Source organism: Furipterus horrens, unplaced genomic scaffold, assembly GCF_987537825.1.
Source record: "Furipterus horrens unplaced genomic scaffold, mFurHor1.1.pri manual_scaffold_5, whole genome shotgun sequence".
In the NCBI taxonomy this organism is placed as follows: domain Eukaryota; kingdom Metazoa; phylum Chordata; class Mammalia; order Chiroptera; family Furipteridae; genus Furipterus; species Furipterus horrens.
The window spans coordinates 76679955-76702607 of NW_028327175.1; the positions used below are offsets into that span (position 1 = coordinate 76679955).

At 36.1% G+C, this 22653-nt stretch overlaps 1 protein-coding gene across 1 annotated transcript in view; it reads left to right on the top strand.

Moving 5' to 3' along the window:
* Positions 1-12745: 12745 nt before the first annotated feature.
* WDR36 (WD repeat domain 36) overlaps positions 12746-22653 on the top strand; it is a 51886-nt gene continuing 41978 nt past the window's right edge. Inside the window, exons 1-6 of the mRNA XM_090279020.1 lie at positions 12746-13016; positions 15350-15377; positions 17672-17772; positions 18927-19044; positions 20753-20885; positions 22550-22604. Coding sequence (XP_090135146.1) covers positions 12855-13016; positions 15350-15377; positions 17672-17772; positions 18927-19044; positions 20753-20885; positions 22550-22604 — 597 coding nt within the window. The 5' untranslated portion in view covers positions 12746-12854. The remainder of the gene's footprint in view (positions 13017-15349; positions 15378-17671; positions 17773-18926; positions 19045-20752; positions 20886-22549; positions 22605-22653) is intronic.

Below are 22653 nucleotides of genomic sequence, written 5' to 3' on the forward strand. Positions count from 1 at the left end.
AGATAATAAACAACAACCAAATTCTGAAAGCTTGCAACAGTTAATTCTCACATTATGATTGGCCATTGCAAATCAACTCCAGGTCTTCTCCACATATTTGATCTTCCAGGCTGAAAAAAAAGTCCTTATCTCATGCCTTTCTTTAATGGCAGAGGAAAATAGCAAGTGAGTTGGCAGAAACATTAGTAAAAACACAGTGTACATCATGTTTGCTCATGTGCAATGACCAAAGCAAGTCAAATGTTCCCTACCCCATCCACAAAGCATTTGCTACAAGGCCCAGGCAAAGGGAAGGGATATAAATCTTTTTGCAGGTTGGGAGCATATTGGCAATACTAAAGTAACGTACCCAACTCATTACTCTGGAAGGGACATTAACTGATATAAGAAAGAAAGAACATTTCACATTTTTAGTGTTTTATAGATTTAAATGTAGGGTTTTTATTTTCCTGATAAATATTTATTGAGCACCTCTTTTGCTCTAGGGACTGTTCTGGATGCTTGTTATGTATCAACAAGAGAAAAAATCTCCACTATCATGAAACTTAAAATAAACCTAATAAATAAGCCAATAATGTAACAAAAAGCTATTCTCTTTTTTTAATTTCAATAAATATTTATAGTAATTAGCATATTTGTGACTGTCAAGGCAAGCCCCAAACAAGGGTAAATATACACTGGGGTAAAAATAAAAGTTGAAGTAAGTACAACATGTGAAGAACCAAATAACAAGCTATTATTCTGTTAGCATCTGCTTCTTAATTACCCAAATATCCCAAATGTTCAAGACCTTTGTGCCAAGTACTATAAAATAAATCAAGATGTTTGTGTTCAGGAATGTATAGGTCAGATGTTCAAATTAACTGACAAGGTATTCTCATCTTCATACTAAAATAATGGCATTTTAGAACTGGAAGAAACCTAACAGATTGTCTAGGCCTCTGTTCATTAGATACAATTGATAAGACTTCTCATCACTGTCAAGTACAAATATGGTCATGTACATTTTTACTTATATTAGTCACTTGATCCAAATCTTATTAAAATGCAATTTTTTTCATAAATAAAAAGAATCTGGAAGTAAAACAATAAAGATAAGAGGTTATTTTGTATGTTGAACTTTGGTCCTGGGTTCTAAGGTCACTGCTGTTTTAGTTCACTTTCACATGGTCAGAGACTGTTCCCCAAACCACACGTTGTAGGGCAGCTGACTCCTGAGAGGTGGAGCCTCGGCTACCCACTGTAGCAGAATCGTCCATCTCCAGCATTCTAAAGGCGCTTTTTAGCTTTAACCATCTGCCCAGATCCCCCTTCCCATTATCATGAGTTTGGAGCCCTCTTTAGAGCCCTTCTGTTCACTTTGACAGAACTCAGAGAGTACTGTTTCCATCCACATATCCTGATAACATTTAACCTTGATTGTGTTTTGTTTTGTTTTTTTCCAGGAGGCATCTGAACTAATTTAAGTTGTTCAAGTAACCGATTGCATCCCCCAAGTCATCAGTTCTGTTCACCAGGCAGTCTATGAAGTCCCCCCTTTGCTGAGTTTGAAATGTGCCCTCACAGTTTTCATCCAGGAAGATCTACGTACTGGCCTCCCCACTCCATCGCTAAGTTCATTCAGCTTATTTTTATTATAATGATGAAAAGCTTCTCCAAGGATGCTTCTGTAGGGAGCCAAGCCATGAGCACCAGTTAAAGAGGCAACCTAGGCCTGGAGAAGTTAAGCGATGTGGATCAAATAGTAGTTAAAAGGCAACACCTAATACAGTATTCTTTCTATTACACTACATTGCCTTTCTTGTTTGACTCAGATGTCTGTCTTCTCATAACTACGTCTGTATTTCTGAGGGTTTCCCACAGAGTTTGGGACAAGGTAAAGCCAATCCATGGAGTTCTCCCTGGCTGCCTCTCAAAGAATCACCATCATGTAAACACATTTGGGCCACGTGGATAGGCTGGTGTGACATGCTACACAGGCACAGTCAGCTATATTGCCTCTATCAACTTATTTACTTTGTTCAGAGGCTGGCAGGTTGTCTGCCAGTAAAATCATTCCTCTACCTACTTCTCTGCCCTTTGGGAAGCCTCCATCCTAATGTGAGAATCATTACTCAATATAGGGTATTTCCTGCATATGCCCTACATCCATAAGATGGTTTGTAAGAATCATGACATGACCTACTTGCCTGCATTTCTATTAATGACCTACTTGTCCACAAATGCAAAAAGATTATTTGTACTTCTCACATACTCTCTTTACTATGAAGTAGGTAAAGCATCTGTGACTCCTTTAGCTTGCTTCTAATTATTTTCTATGCCTACATACTAATTCACCTCAGGAAGAACTTTCATCAATTATATATTCTAAACCAAAGTAGAAAGATATTTAAATTATCATAATACTATATCACCTGTTTTCAGAATTCAAAAACAAATTTTAACAAAAAACAAGGATGTCTACATAGTAAAGGAAAACTATGGTAATTTTGTACTTTTATGTATACATTTTATAGAGCAAAAATAATTCGATTCATACATAGAAACACATTTCTAGAAATGGAAGAAATGAAACAGAAATTGACAGAATGAAGTTGACATTGAATATTTAAATATATTTAATATAGTCCCAAGATGTATCTGAGAAATATATTAACTTTTCTTCTAGACAAGTATTTTGAAACAGCCAAGTATTCCAAAATGTAGAGTTATATTGTTAAGACATTGTTTTTGGCGATTTTTCTCCTATTTTTCCTGAAACATTCTGTTTAGGACCAGAAAATTGATTTCCAGACAGGATCAAACCTATAGATTTAACTTTATATTCAACTTCACATCTTGTAAAGATAGCCAACTTAGATAAAATAAGTCACATGAACCAAAGTTGTCCCTTAAAATTCAATGTTAATTGATGTTTCCTGTCTCTGTTTCTGATAAAGAAAGAAGCCTGTACACTTGCTTACTCTCAGCCCTGTCTCCATTTTATTCCCCCTGATATCTTGTTTGTTTGTTTCTTTCTTTATCTACTGTAACTCTACTTTTAATTTTTACTATCAGGTTATATTGTATATATTGTTTACTATCACCTTTAAAATGTCCTGGAATAAATCGGAGTATTGTTGTAAATACACTACATAATAAACTAAATATTACCATGTTTATATCTTTCCTTGTATAAATAAGAGTAGTTCTGGGAAAAATTTTCAGTAGAATGTTCTTACAACCATCATTATCCTCCATCACTATTTATAAAGTGCTCTATGAAGCCATCTACGTTACCTGACCATGCAGTTGGGTGGCCTATTTGGTAAATTAACAACACAGATGGTGTAGCAATTAAATTCTTTTTGAAGTTGAGGAGATCCAGTCAAATGCCTAATTAGATGTGGAAAGAAAAAAGTTATAACCACAGTATGGGCCTCAATGCTTATCATAGGAGAAGATATGGAAAATATGAATTTTTAAAATCCTTCCTCCAAAAGATCTTACTCTCATCTTGATCATGAAACTTACAGTTCTTTTTTGCTACAATTTCCTGAAACTTTCTGAAATGCTAATATCATCTTGAATGTTTATTCACGTTTCATTTTTTCCTAATCCTGTTTCAAAGGAGAGGAAAACTAGAAGAATAATGTATCTCTTTTTTTATCTTTTGATGAGAAAAGTCTCCTTAACTACATTTGGGTGGAGCACCAAGTCATTTATGGAAACTATTTGTTAAGTCAAAGGGTAGGACAGGTGTATAATTACGACTATCAAAATAACAAATGTCAAACCTGATTAGGTAATTTTCATATGATACCTGCCTTTACTCAATTCATTGCAATTGGCAACACTCATTTATAGCTTTCAAGTAAAATTTAAAAAGAAAAAAATAACATTATTTTAAACACATTGTAAATCTACATTAAGCATTATCAATTGTACAACACATTGCAAACTACAAAAAAACGTTAAAATTAAAAAAAATTTTAAAGGTAAAACTGAGGGGGAAAATAGCTTAGAATTGAGAAATTTTAATACTACTAATTCTAATGTAATTAATTTAAGTGATTATTATAAATTTTAAAATGATAGCCTATCCCCAATTTTAGGTATAATGCTGTTACTCAACATTTCTTTCTTTCAAAACTGGCAGATAGAAAAATACTAGAGTTGCTTAGGTGGCCATTGTATGAAGAGTTTCAAAAATGCAGTGTTCTTTTTTCAATAAATACATTTTTATTTATATTAAAATATAGACCTGACAATGCTCAATATTTTCCCTATAATTATTCCAAGCCTGTAGTTTAAATTGATTATTGATGCCAGTAAATGAAGACTAACATTGCAAGTGAACTCTGGGATCATGAATATTTTTGCTTTATTAATTTAGAATGTTTGTTGGTACTGTGAGTCAGAATTCAATAACTTATCTGCAAAATAAAACAGTATCCTGTTCTTAAGTTTTGGTGTGAAAAAGAATGTCACACACAAAAGTATTTTTAAGTATTTTTAAGTAGTGTTAATACTACAGTTTTTACTAGAGAGAGAAAAATAATATTAAACTCTTTCCCCAATACTGCAAGTGAAGTTGAGCTATATAGAACGTATTTGTGCTGTTACTGCTAACCAAATGAAATCTCAGAGTTCAGCCTTAAAATGCAATTTTAAGGGGGTTTAGTGGAATTGTTAATTAATATTGTTGTTAAAGTATTGTGGTTGGTCATTTTAGTTCAGAACTATCAGAGTTTTAATTTCCTGAGAGGAGATGGTATAAAAAGGTAGAACAAAGAACTCTTCTCTAAGATCTTGTCCTGTAAAATAAATAAATAAATAAATCGAGTGCGACTTCCTTGCTTATCTGTTATGAATGGCATCTCTAAGTTGGATCATTTTTTTGACTCTCTGGATTGAAATGTGCCAGAATACTAGGGAAAAAACTTATTTATGCTTCAAGGATGTTGCTTTGGCTAGTGGCAGGGACCACCTCCCCCTAGAGATGCTGAAAATGCCAAATGGTTGTTGCCCTGGCCTCCCTTGCCACTAAAACATGAGTATACAACACAGTTTTATTCAGTAAGACCAAAGGTAAGTCTGCTATGGGGTTTCTGTAAAGGTTTTCCTTCCTTATTCTCCTTCTTAGCTAGACATTTTATTTCTGCATATTGTCCTTGGAATGTCTGCATCCATCTTATAATCCTGAGGGAAAAATATCATCAATTTAGTGACAATGGGTAAATATAACAATCTTTCTTTTAAAAAATAATTTGTTTGTTTATTTATAGATAGAGGGGAAAGGAGAAAGAGAGAGAGAGAAACATCACTGTGTGGTTGCCTCTCACTCGCGCCCCCAACTGGGGACCTGATGTGCAACCTAGTCATGTGCCCTGACTGGGAATCAAACCAGCAACACTTGGCTCACAGGCCAACGCTCAATTCACTGAGCCACAGCAGCCAGGGCTCAACAATCTTTGATGTTACTGATTTTTTAAAATTTTCATCCAAAGATATGTTTATTGATTTTTTTTTTTTTTTGAGAGAGAAGCATCGTTGTGAGAAACATCAATTAGCTGCCTCCTATACACACCCCAACCAGGGAATGAATCTGCAACCTAGGTATGCACCATGACAGAGGATCAAACATTCACCTTTTAGGTGTATGAGACAATGCTCCAACAAACTGAGCCACCTAGCCAGGTCTGTAATGATGTTGTTGACCTAGTGAACCAACTCTGAAACCACACCACTCTAAATTTCTTGAAACAGAAGTTAATAAATACCTTAATTGTTTAAGTCACATTTAATTGAGTATTCCAGTACTTTCAGCAGAAAAGAGAATCTATCTTTGAATGCAATAGAAGACTTAAATGACAAGAAAATATATACTATTATTACATGTTCCAAAACAGTTCTTGGAGTATTCTCATAGGTGTTTTTGCAGATGAAGCATGGTGCATAGAAAATAATGCCTACCTCTCATTCAGAGAAATATAAGGAAGAGAGATTAGACAGAACAGCCTGTAATAACTAGGTTCTTGAGAGGGATCAACAGTTGGTCAAGCTTCATGAGACAAAGGGGATTTGACAATCAGAAAGTCAAAAGAACCAACTAAATACAATGTTTTCTTCATAGTTACCCTTCCCTGATTTTGAAGGTGTCAGGTAGCCTTGCTCCGAGAAATTTTTCAGAGACCACTCTAGGTTTAAACAACAGGTTTATTTGAGGAAAAAGGGGGGTGGAGGAAAAAAGAAACTCCCAGAATGACTCTAAGGCCAGGACCCATAGGAGGAAGGGAAGTGGGGGAAAGGTAACTCCTGGTCCACCTCAAGTGCCCCAAGGAGCAAGGGAAGGGGGAGTGGAGACTACGGGTCCCCCATGCAGGCTGGTAGGAATCGCCTGCCTGTGAGTCTATGGGCGGGCAGGGCACTGTCTCCACATCTTTCCAAACATACATTTCAGTTAGGGTGAGTTTATCCATCAACATATTCAGCAGGTTAATTTGCATATGGTTCATTCGCATATGTCAAAAGTCTGGGCGGGCAGTCCAGCTGCCACCATATTCAGACAGAAGGATCAGTTTCAAGATGGTGGGGCAAGGAAGCTGGTCTGGTTCCTGTCTTTTCTGAAGCATGGTTCTCTAGGTTGTCCTTCAGTTCTATAAGCAATGCCAGATTCTTCCCATTATTTTTTTCTTCCCATTAACTAGGCAGAATATTCTGTGTTTTTAGTTTGCTCGTTTCTTTGTGCTTTCAACCCAAACATTTTAACCAATACAGAAATAAAAGGTATTAGGGGAGAGAGGGAGGATGGGTAGGGGAAAAAAAAGTTTTCTTAGGAAAGTCAGTTTCTTATTTTTGAAATATTCTGATACAAGCTTTATCTTAAAAGATAACTTCGGTAGGACTCTACCTCTTTAGATTAAACTCTTGACCCAAGCTCCTTTTTGAAATAGAGCTGACCTCTCTAACATTATCACTATAGCAAATTTCCCTTTTAAAAAGGGATCTTCCACAATCTCTGATTCGCAGTCCATATGATAATGAGGAGGAGAACGATTAGCATATGTTTTTTTATTCAAATTAGACTTTTCATGTAGTTTGAGCACTTAAAAGGGTAACTTTTGTTTTGTTTTTTTAAGGACCAGACATAGTGTAAATTCACCCAATATTTTCTTCAAATAAAAATATAACTTGTTTGAGAATATAACCTTTTACTCATTTACTCAGTCACACACTCATGTACTCATTCATTTTTTGCTGTCTTGATAACATTTTACTGTGTAGTGAGCAAACATCCGATTCATAGGGAAATTGAAGAGCAATAGTTAACCAGAGAAACAGTAGCTTAATTAGAATTACAATACAGGGATACAATTTGTAATAGTAAAAAATTAAGAAAAAAGCTAAATGTCATCCAATAAGATCTGATTAAATTATAATACATAGATATATTAAAAAACAAAAGAACAATTATCACAAAAAGTTAGCAATAATTATATAATTCTGGATGTTCACCTGAGAAACTTTAAGTTATTGCTAATATTTCATTTCTTTATGTGAATGGTGGTCACATGAACATTTGTTTTATTATCACTATTTAAAACATACATGTTATGTAAGTATTAAATAGCATCATCAATATTTAGTTATATGAAAATGTACTCATGACATAATGTATGTAGGATACAAAAAGTATATTTTGTCACTCTGATCCGTTGCTGAAAGGTCACCTTCTCTGTGAGAATTTCCCTGGAAACTTTAAAATTGCAACTCTGACATTTTTTGCTCCTTAGCATGCTTTTCTCCCACTCAGAACACTTACTAACATCATTCAAAGTTATTGCTCACTTCTTTTTTATTCTCTCTCTCTTATAGAAGACAAACTCCATGAGGGCAAGTTTTTGTATGCCTGTTTTAATTATTTGTATGTCTGAAGCAAATCTTGTATACCTGTTTTGGTTTTAGTACTGTCAGAAGCATCTAGAAGTGCCTTGGTGTTCATTAGATGTTAAATACTTCTTGAATGAAATGTATATCATTCAGGTGACAACAAAGACATCTTAGTGCAAGATCACCAAATGGCAGCTTCTGTTGATGTTTTCTCTGAGACTGTTCAGTTTTCCCGCAATCTTCTCTTTGGGAGTGAATATAGCCAGTAGGTTGGCTTTCCAGGAGCATCGTGTAGAAAGAATAAGGAGACCCACTGGTCAGTGTGCGATGTTTACTTCATCTCCCATTCTCAGCCGCAATATCCCTGTGTGTATGCTGTCCAAATCTGTAGAATAATAGAGTCATTGTTCTTATTTTAAAGGGCTGTAAATAATTCTTAAATGAGATATTGTTCCTTTCCCTGGAACTTGCCAGAAGACTTCAGAGTGAATGTAATGAGTTCAGGACCATATGTGACTGAGGTTTTCCATCATACAGACTATGTTAGTTCAGTGGTGCCTTTCTCAACTGGCGCCAGAGAATTTGAAGCCCTGATAACAGGCACTGGCAGCACACATTCCATGACCTCATCCATTTCCAGCATACTGTGCCAGCCATTCCCTCAATGTTCAATAGCTCTCAAAAGGGTTGTGGACCTCTGGTATCAGAATCACCTGGGAAGCTTGTTTAAAGGCAGGTTCCTGTTTGCCCCCACCTTTGTTTTTTTTTTTTTTTTTGCTTTTTATTTTTTGCCTTAGTTGGTAAACTAATCAGTCATTAAACTGATCAGTTGTTGAAATAATCAAGCTGTGATCCCACCTTTGTTTTTTAATCAAATTATTGGTTTGTAGGGTCTCAATGATTCTTTTGCATACTGGCCACAATCAGTGACAATAATTTAGTCAGACATCTAACCATGTATTTAGTTATTTAGAATTTTAAACTGACCCATAAAGATAGTTTAAACTTATGGTGTTTTGTGGTATATAGCAGATAAGGAAAAGAACAACAAAAACCTACCACTCCTAAATTTCTACTTTTGGAGAGGTCTTCAGTGGTCAGGGTACTGCTTCTGGGGAGACCATTTTTGCCACCATGGGTACTGGCTCTGTACCAGTGAGATAAACATGAGAAATTATGCCCTCACAACTCTATTTCTAACGTTCTTTAGGTTAGTGGACACCTCTAATCATAATGTTATTATTTTGTGTTTATTATGTACCTAAAATGTGTTCAAGTTGTGTTAATAATAAAACATGCCAACGCCTTCCCTTTAGATAATACTAATTCAAGGTAATTTGCAGATTAATGTTTTCATGCATTCTTTCCTTTTTTGTTTTTTCTACTCTTAAGTCCCTTAGTGTCAGAAAGGTCTGGTGGTGAATGGAGAAGAAAGTCTCTATTCCTATCAATGTAGTATAGAATTTTTCTTAAATGAGTATAAAAGAAAGGTATTAACCTCACTGTCAGTGAGCCATAGGGTCTAGTTTAATACCAGACAGTCTATTCAGAAAAAAGTCTGTAGAGCATACTTAGGAAAAGCTGCTACATGAAAGGCAGTGCCCTTTGGGAGCTACATTTTATAGATCACTGGGAAGTCTGGATTTCTGGAACTCAAATCAGAAAAGTCCTTAAGAGAACAGAGCATTGAGTGCTATTTCTATTATCTCATTATCTGATGCTGTTAGCCCACGTATCTTATTATCCCAGCTCATTACAACGAAATACTTCAGCTTTCAGTTCCCAGTATAATTAAAAAGGGAAGTAAAAAGGATCTTTAAAACCAATAGAATTTCTCCAGCCAGACTACAGGAGAGGATGCCATTGCATGGATGCCCTTAATGATAGCAAACCTAAGCATACTCTTTCCAGGGAGCTGACTCTTCTTTCAGGCTAAGTGATAGCATAGGTACTATTGAAGAACCACTTGCTGCTTTTAAAGTATGCAAAGTTTGTTTGAGTTTTGAAAAAGGTATCCACCATTATTTTCATGTTAAACTTTAATAAAGGCAGCAACATTGATAATTCTCAGGACTGATTATGTGGGTAGTGCAGTGTTATCAAAGTAGGTGATTAGAGTAATAGTCTATTTATATTTGACCATAGGAAAAACTGTGAAGCAGATTAACTTAAATTCCTTATTACTTTGAAAGCAGAGAGTAGTGTTTGATATATGAAAAGGAATTTACATAAAAACATTTGAAATAAATGGTGTGCTGGTAAGGTGAAGAGCTTTCTCTATGCAACACTTCTCAAGGAGGCTGGTAAAAACAAAAATTTCCATTAGTCTCCAAATTCCAGATCAGAATTCACATGACAGCATTTTAGTGATACATGCTTATCTGTGAAAAAGTAGATCTAATTTATTCAGCAAACCTCTACTTTCTACCCTGGTTAACAATGTCTTGGTGCAATATGTATTCTGGTGGCACTACTGAAGTAGGGAAAAATGGGACAGCTAGAATAAACTATTTCCCAATGTGAAAAGAGCCTTGGATTGAGAATAAGGATAACTGACATACAGTACCTCTTTTTTAACCACCAAATCATGCAATTGTAGTTCATAGTAGTTCACAAATTCATGAATTAAGGGGATGGACAAGAAAGATCTTGAAACATCCTTGGGTTTCAGACATATTTTTGTCAATACAATGAAATGAAGTGTAAGCATTTCTAAATCTGATAAGCAAGATATCCATAAATATATTGGTTATGAATTAATGTGTGACAAATTATCCAATAATAGTGGCCTAAAAGAGCAATAAACATTTGTCATGTTACAGAATTAAGACAGAAATTCAGAAGTGGCTTAATAGGGTGGTTCTGGCTCAGAACCTTCCATGACCTTGCAGCCAATATGTCAGCACAGCTGCAATCACGTAAAGGCCTGACTGGGGCTGGAAGGAACACCCCATAGGACTGCTTGAGTACCTTCCCAACATGGAAGTTGACCTCCTCAGGAGCAAATGACTCAAGAAGGAACAAGTTAAAATGTTCAAAGTCTTTTGAGACATAGCCTGGTTGTACATGTCAACCCTATTCAGTATGAGAGGGGATTACACAAGAACATAAATACCAGGAGGTAAGAATCATTGAGGGCCAACTTGAAGGATGGTAATCACAATACATGAAGTCAGAAAATGATCTTTATTCTATAAACTACTCAGATACAGTCATATTTAACCTTTTTTAAAGTTAGAAATGACAACATGACTTGGCTATATTTAATTTACCTGAATATATTATGATCCCCCAGTACACTGAATCAAATTGAAGAGGATTGTTTGTTAATAAACTACTACATCACCTTGTATTTAAATCTAACTTGGTACTGGCATCCTTGGGGACACTTCCAAGTAAAAAGAATATCAGCTGGTTCCTTTTCTCTCACCCTACATTCACACAATTTGCTGACAGCTGAATAGCAAATAACTAATGGAGGCAACTGGTAGGGAGAAATTAAATCCTGCCAACTGTTCAAGCTGGAAAATTCACCATCAGCCTGTAACATCCTTCCTTTAAAGGATCACAGCACAACACTTAACATGTAGATGTACTGCTATTAAATTTTCCATGACAGTTCTAACTTTTAAATTTTTGTCTCACTGTCCAAATGCAGGCCAAAAAACATAAATCTGATCATCAGACAGACCTATATTTAAATTGCTACACTACCTTTAACTAAAAGACAAGTTATCTCCAGGAACATCATGTTCTTCATTTAATGTGAATCCACACCCAACATTTGGTCCAAAGTTAGGTGTTGAAAATATGATTGCTGAATGCATATTTCTCCCACCCTCCAGCTGTCCTTCTGTGATCTCTCCTCCTTTTCTTAATCTTGTGCTGTTCTGATTTGAGGCACTAAATAATATTGGAACTTCGGGCATATCACTTAACCCCAATGAACCAGTTTCCTCATTTGTTAAACAGCAACATGATTTTTGCGCTAAACACCTCTCAGCTTTAATTTGAGGATATTAAGATAATAAGTGACAAAGGGTTTTTGAACTGTACAGTCCTGGTTGAGAAACTTTTTAATTTTCTCCCTAAACTGTCAATAGACACAGAAGTCTTTGCTTCTGATTATTAAAACAAGGTATGCATTACACACTATTTAGAAAATTCTTCAAAATGTTTATCTAGTAATTAAAATTAATTGCACAAGTTTTCTGTAACTGAGAGGTAAAACTTTAATAATCTGTTAATACTCACTGTAAACAAACTCAGTATAAGGTAAATAAAAACTTTTATGAAAAAATTCAATTTCGTTGGAAGCATCAAGATAGTATTGTAAACTCTCACATATTCATTCCTTAGGTTCAAAAATTATCAACCTGTTTCATCCAAACCCTGCACTTCACCCCTAATTAATTATTTGGAAGCAAATACGGATATAATTTTATCCAGAAGTATGTCGATATGTATCTCCAAACGATAAGGATATTAAAAAACATACATGCTATCACATAAATATAATGAATTCTTAATACCATCAAATATATCCAGTCAGCATTCAAACTTTCTCGATGGCCTCGTGGTTTTATATGTCACGATATCCACTCGTTTAACCTGACTAGTTTTGGGTTAAGATTTTGGTCTTCCATTCACCCTCCTGGACCTGAGCCCTGCACTAGTCGCTTTCCTCCCTCTCCCTCCAGGGCCTTCTGACAAGTGATCAGCCCCGCCAGAATCGGGAGAACCTCTAAATTCCTGGGAACTATGGTCCGCGGAACTGAAGTCGCGCTCCCCTCGTGAGCTGCGGAGGGAACTCTTTTTCAATTGCACTGAGGACAGTCTTCACTGACGCGATTGGCAGTAGACACCGGAAGTGCTTGTGAATCTGCAGCCCCGGGAAACGTTTGTCCCACGAAACGCGCTGAAGACTAGGTACGCGGTTTCCGTCCTGACTGACGCCCACAGTCAACGGAACCGCCGCAGCTATGGAGGGGAATGCGGGAGGCCGCACGGCCAGCGCGCTGTTCGCGGGGTTCCGGGCCTTGGGGCTTTTCAGCAACGATATTCCACACGTGGTGCGGTTCAGTGCGCTGAAGCGCAGATTCTACGTGACGACCTGCGTGGGCAAGAGCTTCCACACCTATGACGTAAGTGACTTCTTCCTCTACCCCCTTCCCGGGAACCACTCTCCCGAGCCCCCAGTTCTACTCGGAGGGCATTCCGCTCGTCCCAACCCACCTAAGGCCACTCTTTTTCTCTTTTCCTTGATTCCATTTCGCCGTGGCATCACTGCCACGTGCTGATTTACACCTCGCAGTCCGCTTGGGGCGAGTTTCGGAAGCAGTCTAGTTAGGGGCAAGTACTAGAGAATATTTAAGTTCTAAGGCAATGTATTCAGTAAATATTTATTGAAGTTCCCTTGTTGATGTAAATATGATTGAGACAAGTGCCTACACCCCGCACTGTATGAGAAAGTATTGCAAGCATTTTATTGTGCAGTTGTTCACACAAGCTGGATTAGAAATTCACACTAACATATATCCAGAAACTGGAAAGGGTGAGATTAAGTATGTTTTAGGGGACTGCCCGTGTTTGATAGCAAACTAATTTCCCTGAACTTCCCCCGAGCATCTGTTTTCTACCACTGCTGTGAGTCTGGCACGGTGCCGCTTTCAGCCTTGGAGCAATGTCTTCTCACGGTACCTATGATCATTTTGTATCACCCTTATGTGAACTAGGAAACTAAATCTCAGAAAAATTAAGTAATTTGCCCAAGGTCTTCCAGTTTCTTAGTGACGGGCTTTTCTCCTTTTTCATCAGTCATTGAAAGAGTCTTTGTTGCTGTTTACTTGGGTCTTTTTGTTTTCTCCAAATGAATGTCTGTTGTGAAAGCAGGGACCTTTTCTTAATGAGGAAGATGATAATAGCAAATGTCAGTTAAGCACCTTTTCTGAAAATCGTGCTATAAAATTGTATTCCTTGAAAGATTGTGAAAATCAAAGTGGTTCTTAGCAAGAAGGAACTTCTTGTTGGTAGCCTGCTGAGTTAGTGAAATAGGAAAGTGAGCGCCATGCCCAAGGTGGAGGTGGTGGTGACAGTAGCTAACATTTATTGAGCAGTTACTGTATCACTGGCTCCATTCTGTTGTACACAAATTTTACTTAACTGAATCCTCATAATAATCCCATAAAGTGAGTATCTGTATTCATCCTTATTTTATAAATAAGGACTTGAGGCACAGGGAGATTAATTTAAGGTTACACAGCTGGATCAGTAACTGAAGATTGGGGCCAGCAAAGTATAGCCTGCAAACCAGCCCTGCCCACACTTTTTTGTATGACATTTTAATGTTTTCCATGTATATTTTGCTTATTCTAACATAACAATCTCCAGGTAAAATTTGCACAGTGGTAGGATGCAATATGATCAGATTTAGGCATGGTATGGAGACATGTGTCTACTCTCATCTAAGAAACATTGGATATTTAATTAATCTCTAAGAACCCTTTCAGTCTTAACACTCTTGCATCTCCAGGGCTTGAATTCCCACTTATACCCCTCCGAGCTCTATGTTCCTGAGATTGGCAGTTGAGACATTTTTAAATGGTTGGGGGGAAAAAATCAAAATAATAGCATTTCATGGCAGATGAAAATTATATGAAAGTCAAATTTCTGTAGTCATAGTTTAGTTTATTGGAATACAGCCACACACATTTGTTTATATATTATATATGGCTGCTCTCTTGGTACATCAACAGTTCAGTCGTCGTCGGCAGCCGTCCGTCTCGAGAGACGATGGTGTAGCTTCTTAAGAGTCTATCTGCACCGCCGAGAATGGCTGTGCAGTCCAACTCGGGAGTGACACGGTATCTGTCTCCTCCCGTGTTGAATCGACATCTTGCAATGACGCTGGAGTGTCCTCTCCAGTGAAGCTGAAGCTACAGAGCCTGGGCAGGGTGATATGGAGGGTCTGCTGTTGCCCATGCAGCAGAACCCCCCTCTCTTCGCAGCTGAAGGGTCCAAGGGAAAGACTGAGTCAATACAGCTTCGCTTCAGGTGCGCTGCAGGAGTTGCCAGTGTTGACTACAATGTCAAACCGCCTTAGGGACTCCGGCTCCGGATTTTCTGTCGGGGTTTACTCCCTTAGCCTTTCCCCTGAAGAGGTATGCCGCAAGGCAGCGGAGGATTTTTGGAGTCAGAGTTTTCCTTCTCTGATGTGCCCTGACTGGAAGATCGAACCAGCGACACTTAGCTCACAGGCCGACGCTCAATCCACTGAGCCAAACCAGCCAGGGCGAAACAGTTCAGTAGGTGCAACCAAAAAAAAAAAAAAAAAATTAAGATCATTAAGTATCTTTTTTAGGACGGACAGCATAGCAAGTTTATGTATGAGTTTATATCTTGATCTTCAAGTGTTAGAGTATCATAATTGTTTTTGTTAAAGAAATTGTATTTAATTATTTTTTCTTTTTTTGAACAGGTTCAGAAACTTAGTCTGGTTGCAGTAAGTAAGTATAGACTTTATTCTGAATTTATACATGTTTTGTATCTTTTTAAAATTTTGACATAAATTTAAGACTTACAGGACATACAAGGAATTCAGTGTATTTCTGATAAGCTTACATAGCAAAAAGAAAATTAAGATCATGTGTTACATTAAGTTGTCATGTTTCTTTGGTGGTCTTTAATGTAGAATAGTTTTTCAGACTTATTTTGTGTTTCATAACATTGACATTTTTGAAGACTAAATAGGCTAGTTGTTTTTCAGAATGTTCTTTAATTTGATTTTAAAAAGTATTTCCTCATGATTAGATTTAGGTTATGCACGATGGCAAGAACAACAAAGAAATGATGTTGAATTCTCAGTAAATCATATCAGGAGACACATGCTTCCGATTAGCCATTTTCCTGGCAGTGATAACTTCGATTATTTAGTTAAGGTGATATTTTTCAGGAAGTTCTATATTAAAAATTTACCCTTTAGAATTAAGTTGTAATCTTGTGGTAAGATATTTTGAGACTATGTGCATATTCTATTACTCTTCAATGTGTCACCCACTGCTTTTGTTGTTTAGTGATGATTCTTGCCTGATTCAGTAATTGGCATTATGATTACCAAATAGTGATTTTTCTGACTTCATTGTTATTTTTATTGTAAGGAAGAGTTTTTCCCTTTTCCTACGTTTAGATATTCTTCCAATGGAAGGAAAATTTATTTATTTTTAACTGTTTAATAGAATAATGTGCTTGCCACAGCTGAGAGATTGTAGTTTTATCATCAAATATGATCTTTGTGAGAGAAACAGAGGATAACTATAAGGAATCCAGTAGGTATATCTGATAAATTTATATTTTTAAAAAGATTATGGAAGGCAGAAGAAGGACAGTGTAACCTAAGTTGAATACAGAAGTGTATAATAAACCTATAAGAATACTATTTTGGAAATGAAATCTGAAATGTAATGTGCAGCATGAGAAATACTTAATCCTCTTGCCACCGATCAGGAAACAAACAAAAAGGCCAGTGTCACCATGATATTAAGAGAGGACTCAAGAAATCATCATATGAGAAATGGATATTTACCTTGGAGAAGACGGAGTGGAAGCCGTGTTCTTCATTTTAAGGGTCAGCCTGTAGTATGTCATAAGGAGTATTTTTGAGGGTACTCGAAAGTATAGAGTTAGACAGGGTTCTAAGTTTTGATTTACTTTTAAAATTCTCCTGGAATTATTAGTGAATTTGATGTTCCCAAAAGCATTCACATCATACTGGATGACTATTTGCTAAACTTTTATGTGTGAAGTGAGGATTTTTTCCCAAATAACCTCAAAAAGCTTCTTTTCACTTCTTTAGAATTATGTTTTTATGTCTGCAAATATGAGCCATTAATTCTCTTAGAAAGGGTGAGGGTGAATTCATAGTTTTGGTCTCATAGTTGTTATTAGATGTCTAAAATAACATTAAAATCAAAATTTTATACTCTGATTCTCAGTTTTCATTTGCATATGAGGTCTATCCAGAAGGTATCCAGCCATGTAATATGAAAAATAGAGACATTTATTGAAGAAGATACAAGATACAAGAAGCATTGTACGTAGGACACTGATGTCTCAGTTCCCTTCAAAGTAGGCACCTTGGGACCTCACACAGTTCTCCCCGTTGCCATCAGCTGCCCTGTCGTATTTTCCTGAATCTCATTGATGATCTGAAATCTCTTCCCTTTCAAAAGTGATTTTAGTTTTGGGAAAAGCCAGAAATTGAAGGGCACCAAATCTGGGCTGTAGGGGGCCTGAGTCACCTGGGTAATTTGATGTTTCACCAAAAAAACTCTGCATGAGACGTGATGCATGAGCAATCACATTGTCCTAATGAAGCTGCCGATCACCAGTTGCCCATAGCTATGGCCTTCTGAATTATCCAAATAGTTTCTGTGGAAGAATGTTCAAGCTTAATGCTAAATTAGATGCATATTTATTACTCTGCTTGCTCAGTCATTTTGAATGCAACGGCCACAGTACACATGCTCACTCAATGGTGTCTATCACCGCCACTGACTAGTAGAGTGAAGGCGTCATTGTTCTCACACATGCATTCCACCCCACTATTGTTGGCTGCCAGATACATCTATGTCGCGCAAACCCCGTTCTCATTATATTAAACAATGGCTGAACATTTTCTGGACAGACCTTGTATACATATTTTTAAATTATAACCATGAAAAATGTTATAGGTATACTTGAGGTTTCTATCTGTTTTAATATCTTAACAATTCTTTATTATTTTAAATTTATTTTTTCCTAGGTAACTCTCTCCCACATGATATCTGTTGTATGGCAGCTGATGGGAGGCTGGTCTTTGCTGCTTATGGGAATGTTTTCTCTGCATTTGCCCGTAATAAAGAGGTTTGTATCACTGAACTATTTTAATTTATTAGTCTTTTGCATTTAGTAGTTGATATCCATGGTAGGGGAGGGATCTTTAATGTTGCCATTTTTCATCTGGCACATTCTTGGACTTTATTTGCATTTACACCACTGCTTCATGGGAATTAGCTTTTTTTATTATGGACAACTCACCCTGTGACTTTTTCTAAGAACCAAATTCTTGTTCCTTATGTAGAGAAAGCTAAATTCTCTTGTTTTCTCTACTGCTAAGGAAGAATCTTTTTGAAGGGGGGAGGTTCTTAATCTACCAGTTGAGTTCTTAAGTTTATCCTGGGACAGTTGACTTGAGAGATGACCTGGCTTTAGTGGTTCAACATGAAAGGAAGCCTTGATAGCCAAGTTATAGAATCAGTGTACTTGTTAAGGGTGAATGGACTGAATGTTTGTTCCCAAGATCCTCCATCATCACTACCTGTGGTGGGATAGTAGCTTACCCGTGGAGTTCTTTAATGGGAGATGTTTGGGTTTTTAGAGAGTTAGAAAACACACACACACACACACACACACACACACGCGGTGTGGGAAGGCATCAGAGACTATGAACTGTAAGAAGCTGTTACCGCTGTTACCACCACTAGGGCCAAAGGGAGAAGGAGAAGAAATAATGTTACTGGAGCCTGGTGAGAGCTGAAATTGTGGAGCAGGGGCTATAGTTACTGAAGAACACAGTACTTCTTCCCTAAAACAAAAAGTTATCATTAGAAGTACCCCTATATCTTTCTCCTCTCCCTTCCTCATCTCATCTGGAAGCCAGCTTTTGATGGAGCATGTAGAAGTCAGCCTTCTAGCACGTACAAGTTTTCTAGGATGCATGGAGTTTTGGTGGTTGGACTGAAAGAGGGACCCAGCTGTGTGTGCCTCCTCCCTGAGCTCAGGTGAAAGGCTGAGCCCCTCAGGTCTCATTTCTGTGCTTCCTTATTATTGAACTGGCTGGGGGAGCAGGTGAAAATTCTTGATTCCTTGCTATTTGTTAATCTAAACTTGGGTAATCAAAAGTTGGACCACGTTTCTTAACATGAGCATCTTCAAGATTAGCTTGGTTTTTGGTTAATATGAATAATATTGTATAATGAATGAGTAATATGACTTTCTTTTGAACTTTGACATTATAGGTAGTACATACCTTTAAGGGTCATAAGGCAGATATCCATCTTTTGCAACCCTTTGGAGATCATGTTATCTCTGTTGATACTAACAGCATTCTTATTATTTGGCACATATATTCAGAAGGTAAGAATTAACCAATTTAATCCTTTATCTTGAGATAGTATGTTTATAGTTAAAATAAACAATCTATTCCAGAAGTTTCACATATAAGCAGTAAAAAAATAAAAATCAAAAAATTAAAAAATTAAAGAATCTTTAACATATATAGGAAAAAAGGTTCTAGGTTAAAAATGGATAAGCAATTTTAGTCAGCTAGTTGAGCTGTTTATAACCTGTTTATGTGTTTATCTCAACTTATACATTTCCCATTGCAGTTCTTCAAGTTGAGTGACATGTTATATTCTCTGGAATGAATTTTGGTGTATTTTTATACCTGTTAGTTCTGGGTTTGTATTTTTATCTTTTAATAAAGGAGATTGTAATAGTAAATTTGAAGATCCTGTAATCTGAAGGAAAGTGTGCATCTTTTTTCTAAGGATGAGTCAATATCTTTTAACAGTAATATTCTTATACAGTGGCACAGATCTAAGTTTTTGAGACTTTTATTTTCAAAGGTTAGGAATTTATCACCAGAATGTCCCCCGTTTTTCTCAGTAAAAGACTGCAGATCTATCATGAATTAAAGCTTTTAAGTTTTTTAACCTGCTTACATTTTTATCTTATATTACCTCTTGATTAACTCATTGTTTGAGTCAGTAAGTTTGCATTTAGTAGAAATCCTAGGGATTGCCCTCCTGGCAGTATTCCATGTTATTCAAATTAGTCTGTCTGTTTTTTTGTTTTGTGTTGGCTCAAGTAGAAGGAACAGACTTCCAAAAGTAGTCCCTGTACAGATTGATATTAAAGGGCCTTTTTAAAAGTTTAAGAATCTGATTCTTAGAGTCTAGTTGGCTTTTTAATTAATGATGATGCTGCCCAGCTTTTTGCTTCTGTTACATCAGCACATTGAACCAGTGTCTTCAGGGAACTATCTGTAATGATTTTAAGTAAAACTATAAATTAAAAATAAAGAGAGAATTTTAAAATAAGTATTTAAAGTAAAATCTATAACTCCTTAAACTGGGATACACAAACCCCTGGGAGTGTACAGCAGTGTGCCAGATAGTATGTGAAATTAAAGATTAAGTGAGGAGTACCTTCTTGGGTACTCAAATTTTTGGAAAATTTAGTGAAAAATTGTTTTCATCATGGATGAACTGTGTGCAAAGTAGAAAACAAAACTCACACATAGGAATTTTAAACATATGTAAGATTTCAAAAATGTTAGAGGTTCTTTTGTGGAAATGTGTGAGAAGTATTTTCTTAGTTCTCACTTTTACGTCTGAGTGACGCAGCAGGCCCTGTAGCTCTTTGGCCCTTCGCTCCCTGGCAGAGCTCAGAGCGAGCACTTCAGCACTTCACGTGGAACAGGCGCTCTGCCTCTTGGTTATAAAACTACTAAGGCTGATTCCTAGTGTCACTTTTTTAAGTTTTTACTTTTTAATTCTATAAACCAATTCAGCAGTGAGTGAAGTTTTTATAATAATAGCATTAATATTAGAATTTCCAGAAAACTTATGACTGTCTAAATTACATTTACAGTTGTTCCCATGACATTTGTTTAATTTCTTATGGAATGTTTATAGGTTAGTATATAAGTCTTTGATTTGTATTAGTATATAAATCTTTGATGTGATAGACTTAAGTGCTAAATATATGGGTATATGAAAAATATTTTTGAACTAGTTTATAAAAAATAATTACATGTTATTTATAACTTATACTTTTGTAGAAGAATACCTGCAGTTGACTTTTGATAAATCAGTATTTAAAATTTCTGCAATTTTGCATCCAAGTACCTACTTGAATAAAGTGCTTCTTGGCAGTGAACAAGGAAGCCTACAGTTATGGAATGTGAAATCCAAGTAAGCACTTTATTTAAAACATAATCTGGGTGGCACCTATGTTATCTATTACTCCCTAATGTATACTTAAGTCTCTCAATTCTCCCTGCCTTTTATATGTTTACTTGGAGGGCTTTCAGTAAATATACATGTTTTTGGAATTGTTACTCATGGCATCATATGTGAAAGCTGACATGCGGCCATGGCACATGGTGGGCAGCTTCATGTATGCCTGTTGAAAAGTATTTACTAATGGCCTTAGGCATTGTAAAAAAAAAAAAAAAAAAAAAAAAAAAAATCCATGTAGCTGTAGAGAAGTCTCTTGTAAAATACCGTAAGTTCAGAAAATAATTATAAGATTGTCACTGGGCAGCTTCTAGTTTTTTGATAAACTAAAAAAGTAAAAGAAGGCAAAGCAAATCAGTATTAATTTAGTGGTAGCATTTAAGAATGATATTCAGGGTAGAAGTACTTTTATCATCAATCACAAACATGTTAGACATCTACCATAATATTGTTGGTATAGCTGGAGGGTTAGGTAAATGATTTTGAATAACTACCTGTTATTTGAACATTTATCGAGAGGGAAAAAAGTGTCGGCTCAGGCTTCTTTGTATAGTATTAAAAAGGCAAACAAAAATATATGACCATCCAAATTGTCCTTTCCAAAGCCCATCTAAATTCAAAGGGAAAATAAGATTATCAAATATGTAATATTTATTCTGGTTTTTAGTTTTAAATCAGTGATTTTATTCAATTTAACAAATATTATTGACTATGGTAGGCTCAGGGATGACTGAGATATTTGCCTTGGATGCCCTTTATGTGATACTTACACTATTGTATGTTAAGTGTCCATTGCGTAATCATTGAGTGAACTAATCTGTGCCCACTTACAGAATTTAATACATGATTTAACACTTTATTATCATATAACAGTTTCAAATGTCTCTGCTCTACTGACTTATTTATTCACAGCTTCACTGAAATTTAGAACAGCATCACTATTGTCATATAATGTTTATATAACATATGAGTGATATTGTAGTTATAATCCCTTTTGCAATATGTTTCTAGAAACACATTGCAGTGAAAAATGAGATCTGCCTATATTATAGTCTGTAATAAAATAGTTTTTGGTCATGTATTTGTTTTTTCTCTAATTTCTTGAAGAGTTGGAATAGTATAGTAGTTATTAGCAGGTTGAGATCTGGAATTGCTCTTTCTGGGCTCTATCAGTTATTAGCCATGTGACATTAGCCTAATTATTTTACGTATTTAAGTTTCTTAGTTTCTTTATCTGGAAAGTAATATATGTCTACCTCATTGGATTATTTTTTTCGCTTTGTATTGAGTTTATTGGGGTGACACTGGTTAATGAAATTGCACAGGTTCCGGCTACACAATTCCACAACACATCATCTTTACACTGTATTATGTGTTCACCACCACAAGTCAAGCTTCTGTCCATCACCATTTATCCTTCTTATACCCTCTTCATCTCCTTTCACCCTCCCCTCAGCAATCACTGGGATTGTTTTGAGTATTAAATAAGTTAATATGTGTATTTAGAATAGTGTGGGGCAGAGAAATAATAAGTATCACTTGTTATTATTTAACTTTTTAATGTGTAGCTGATTTTGTTTTCTTCCAAAAATAGCTTTCAACTATTTTTCTCCTTTTAGTAAACTTCTGTATACATTTTCGGGATGGAAAGTTGGAGTAACAGCTCTGCAGCAGGTTAGTATACTTTTTAAGTCAAAGAAAAGTGGACTTAGTAGTAGTGTTT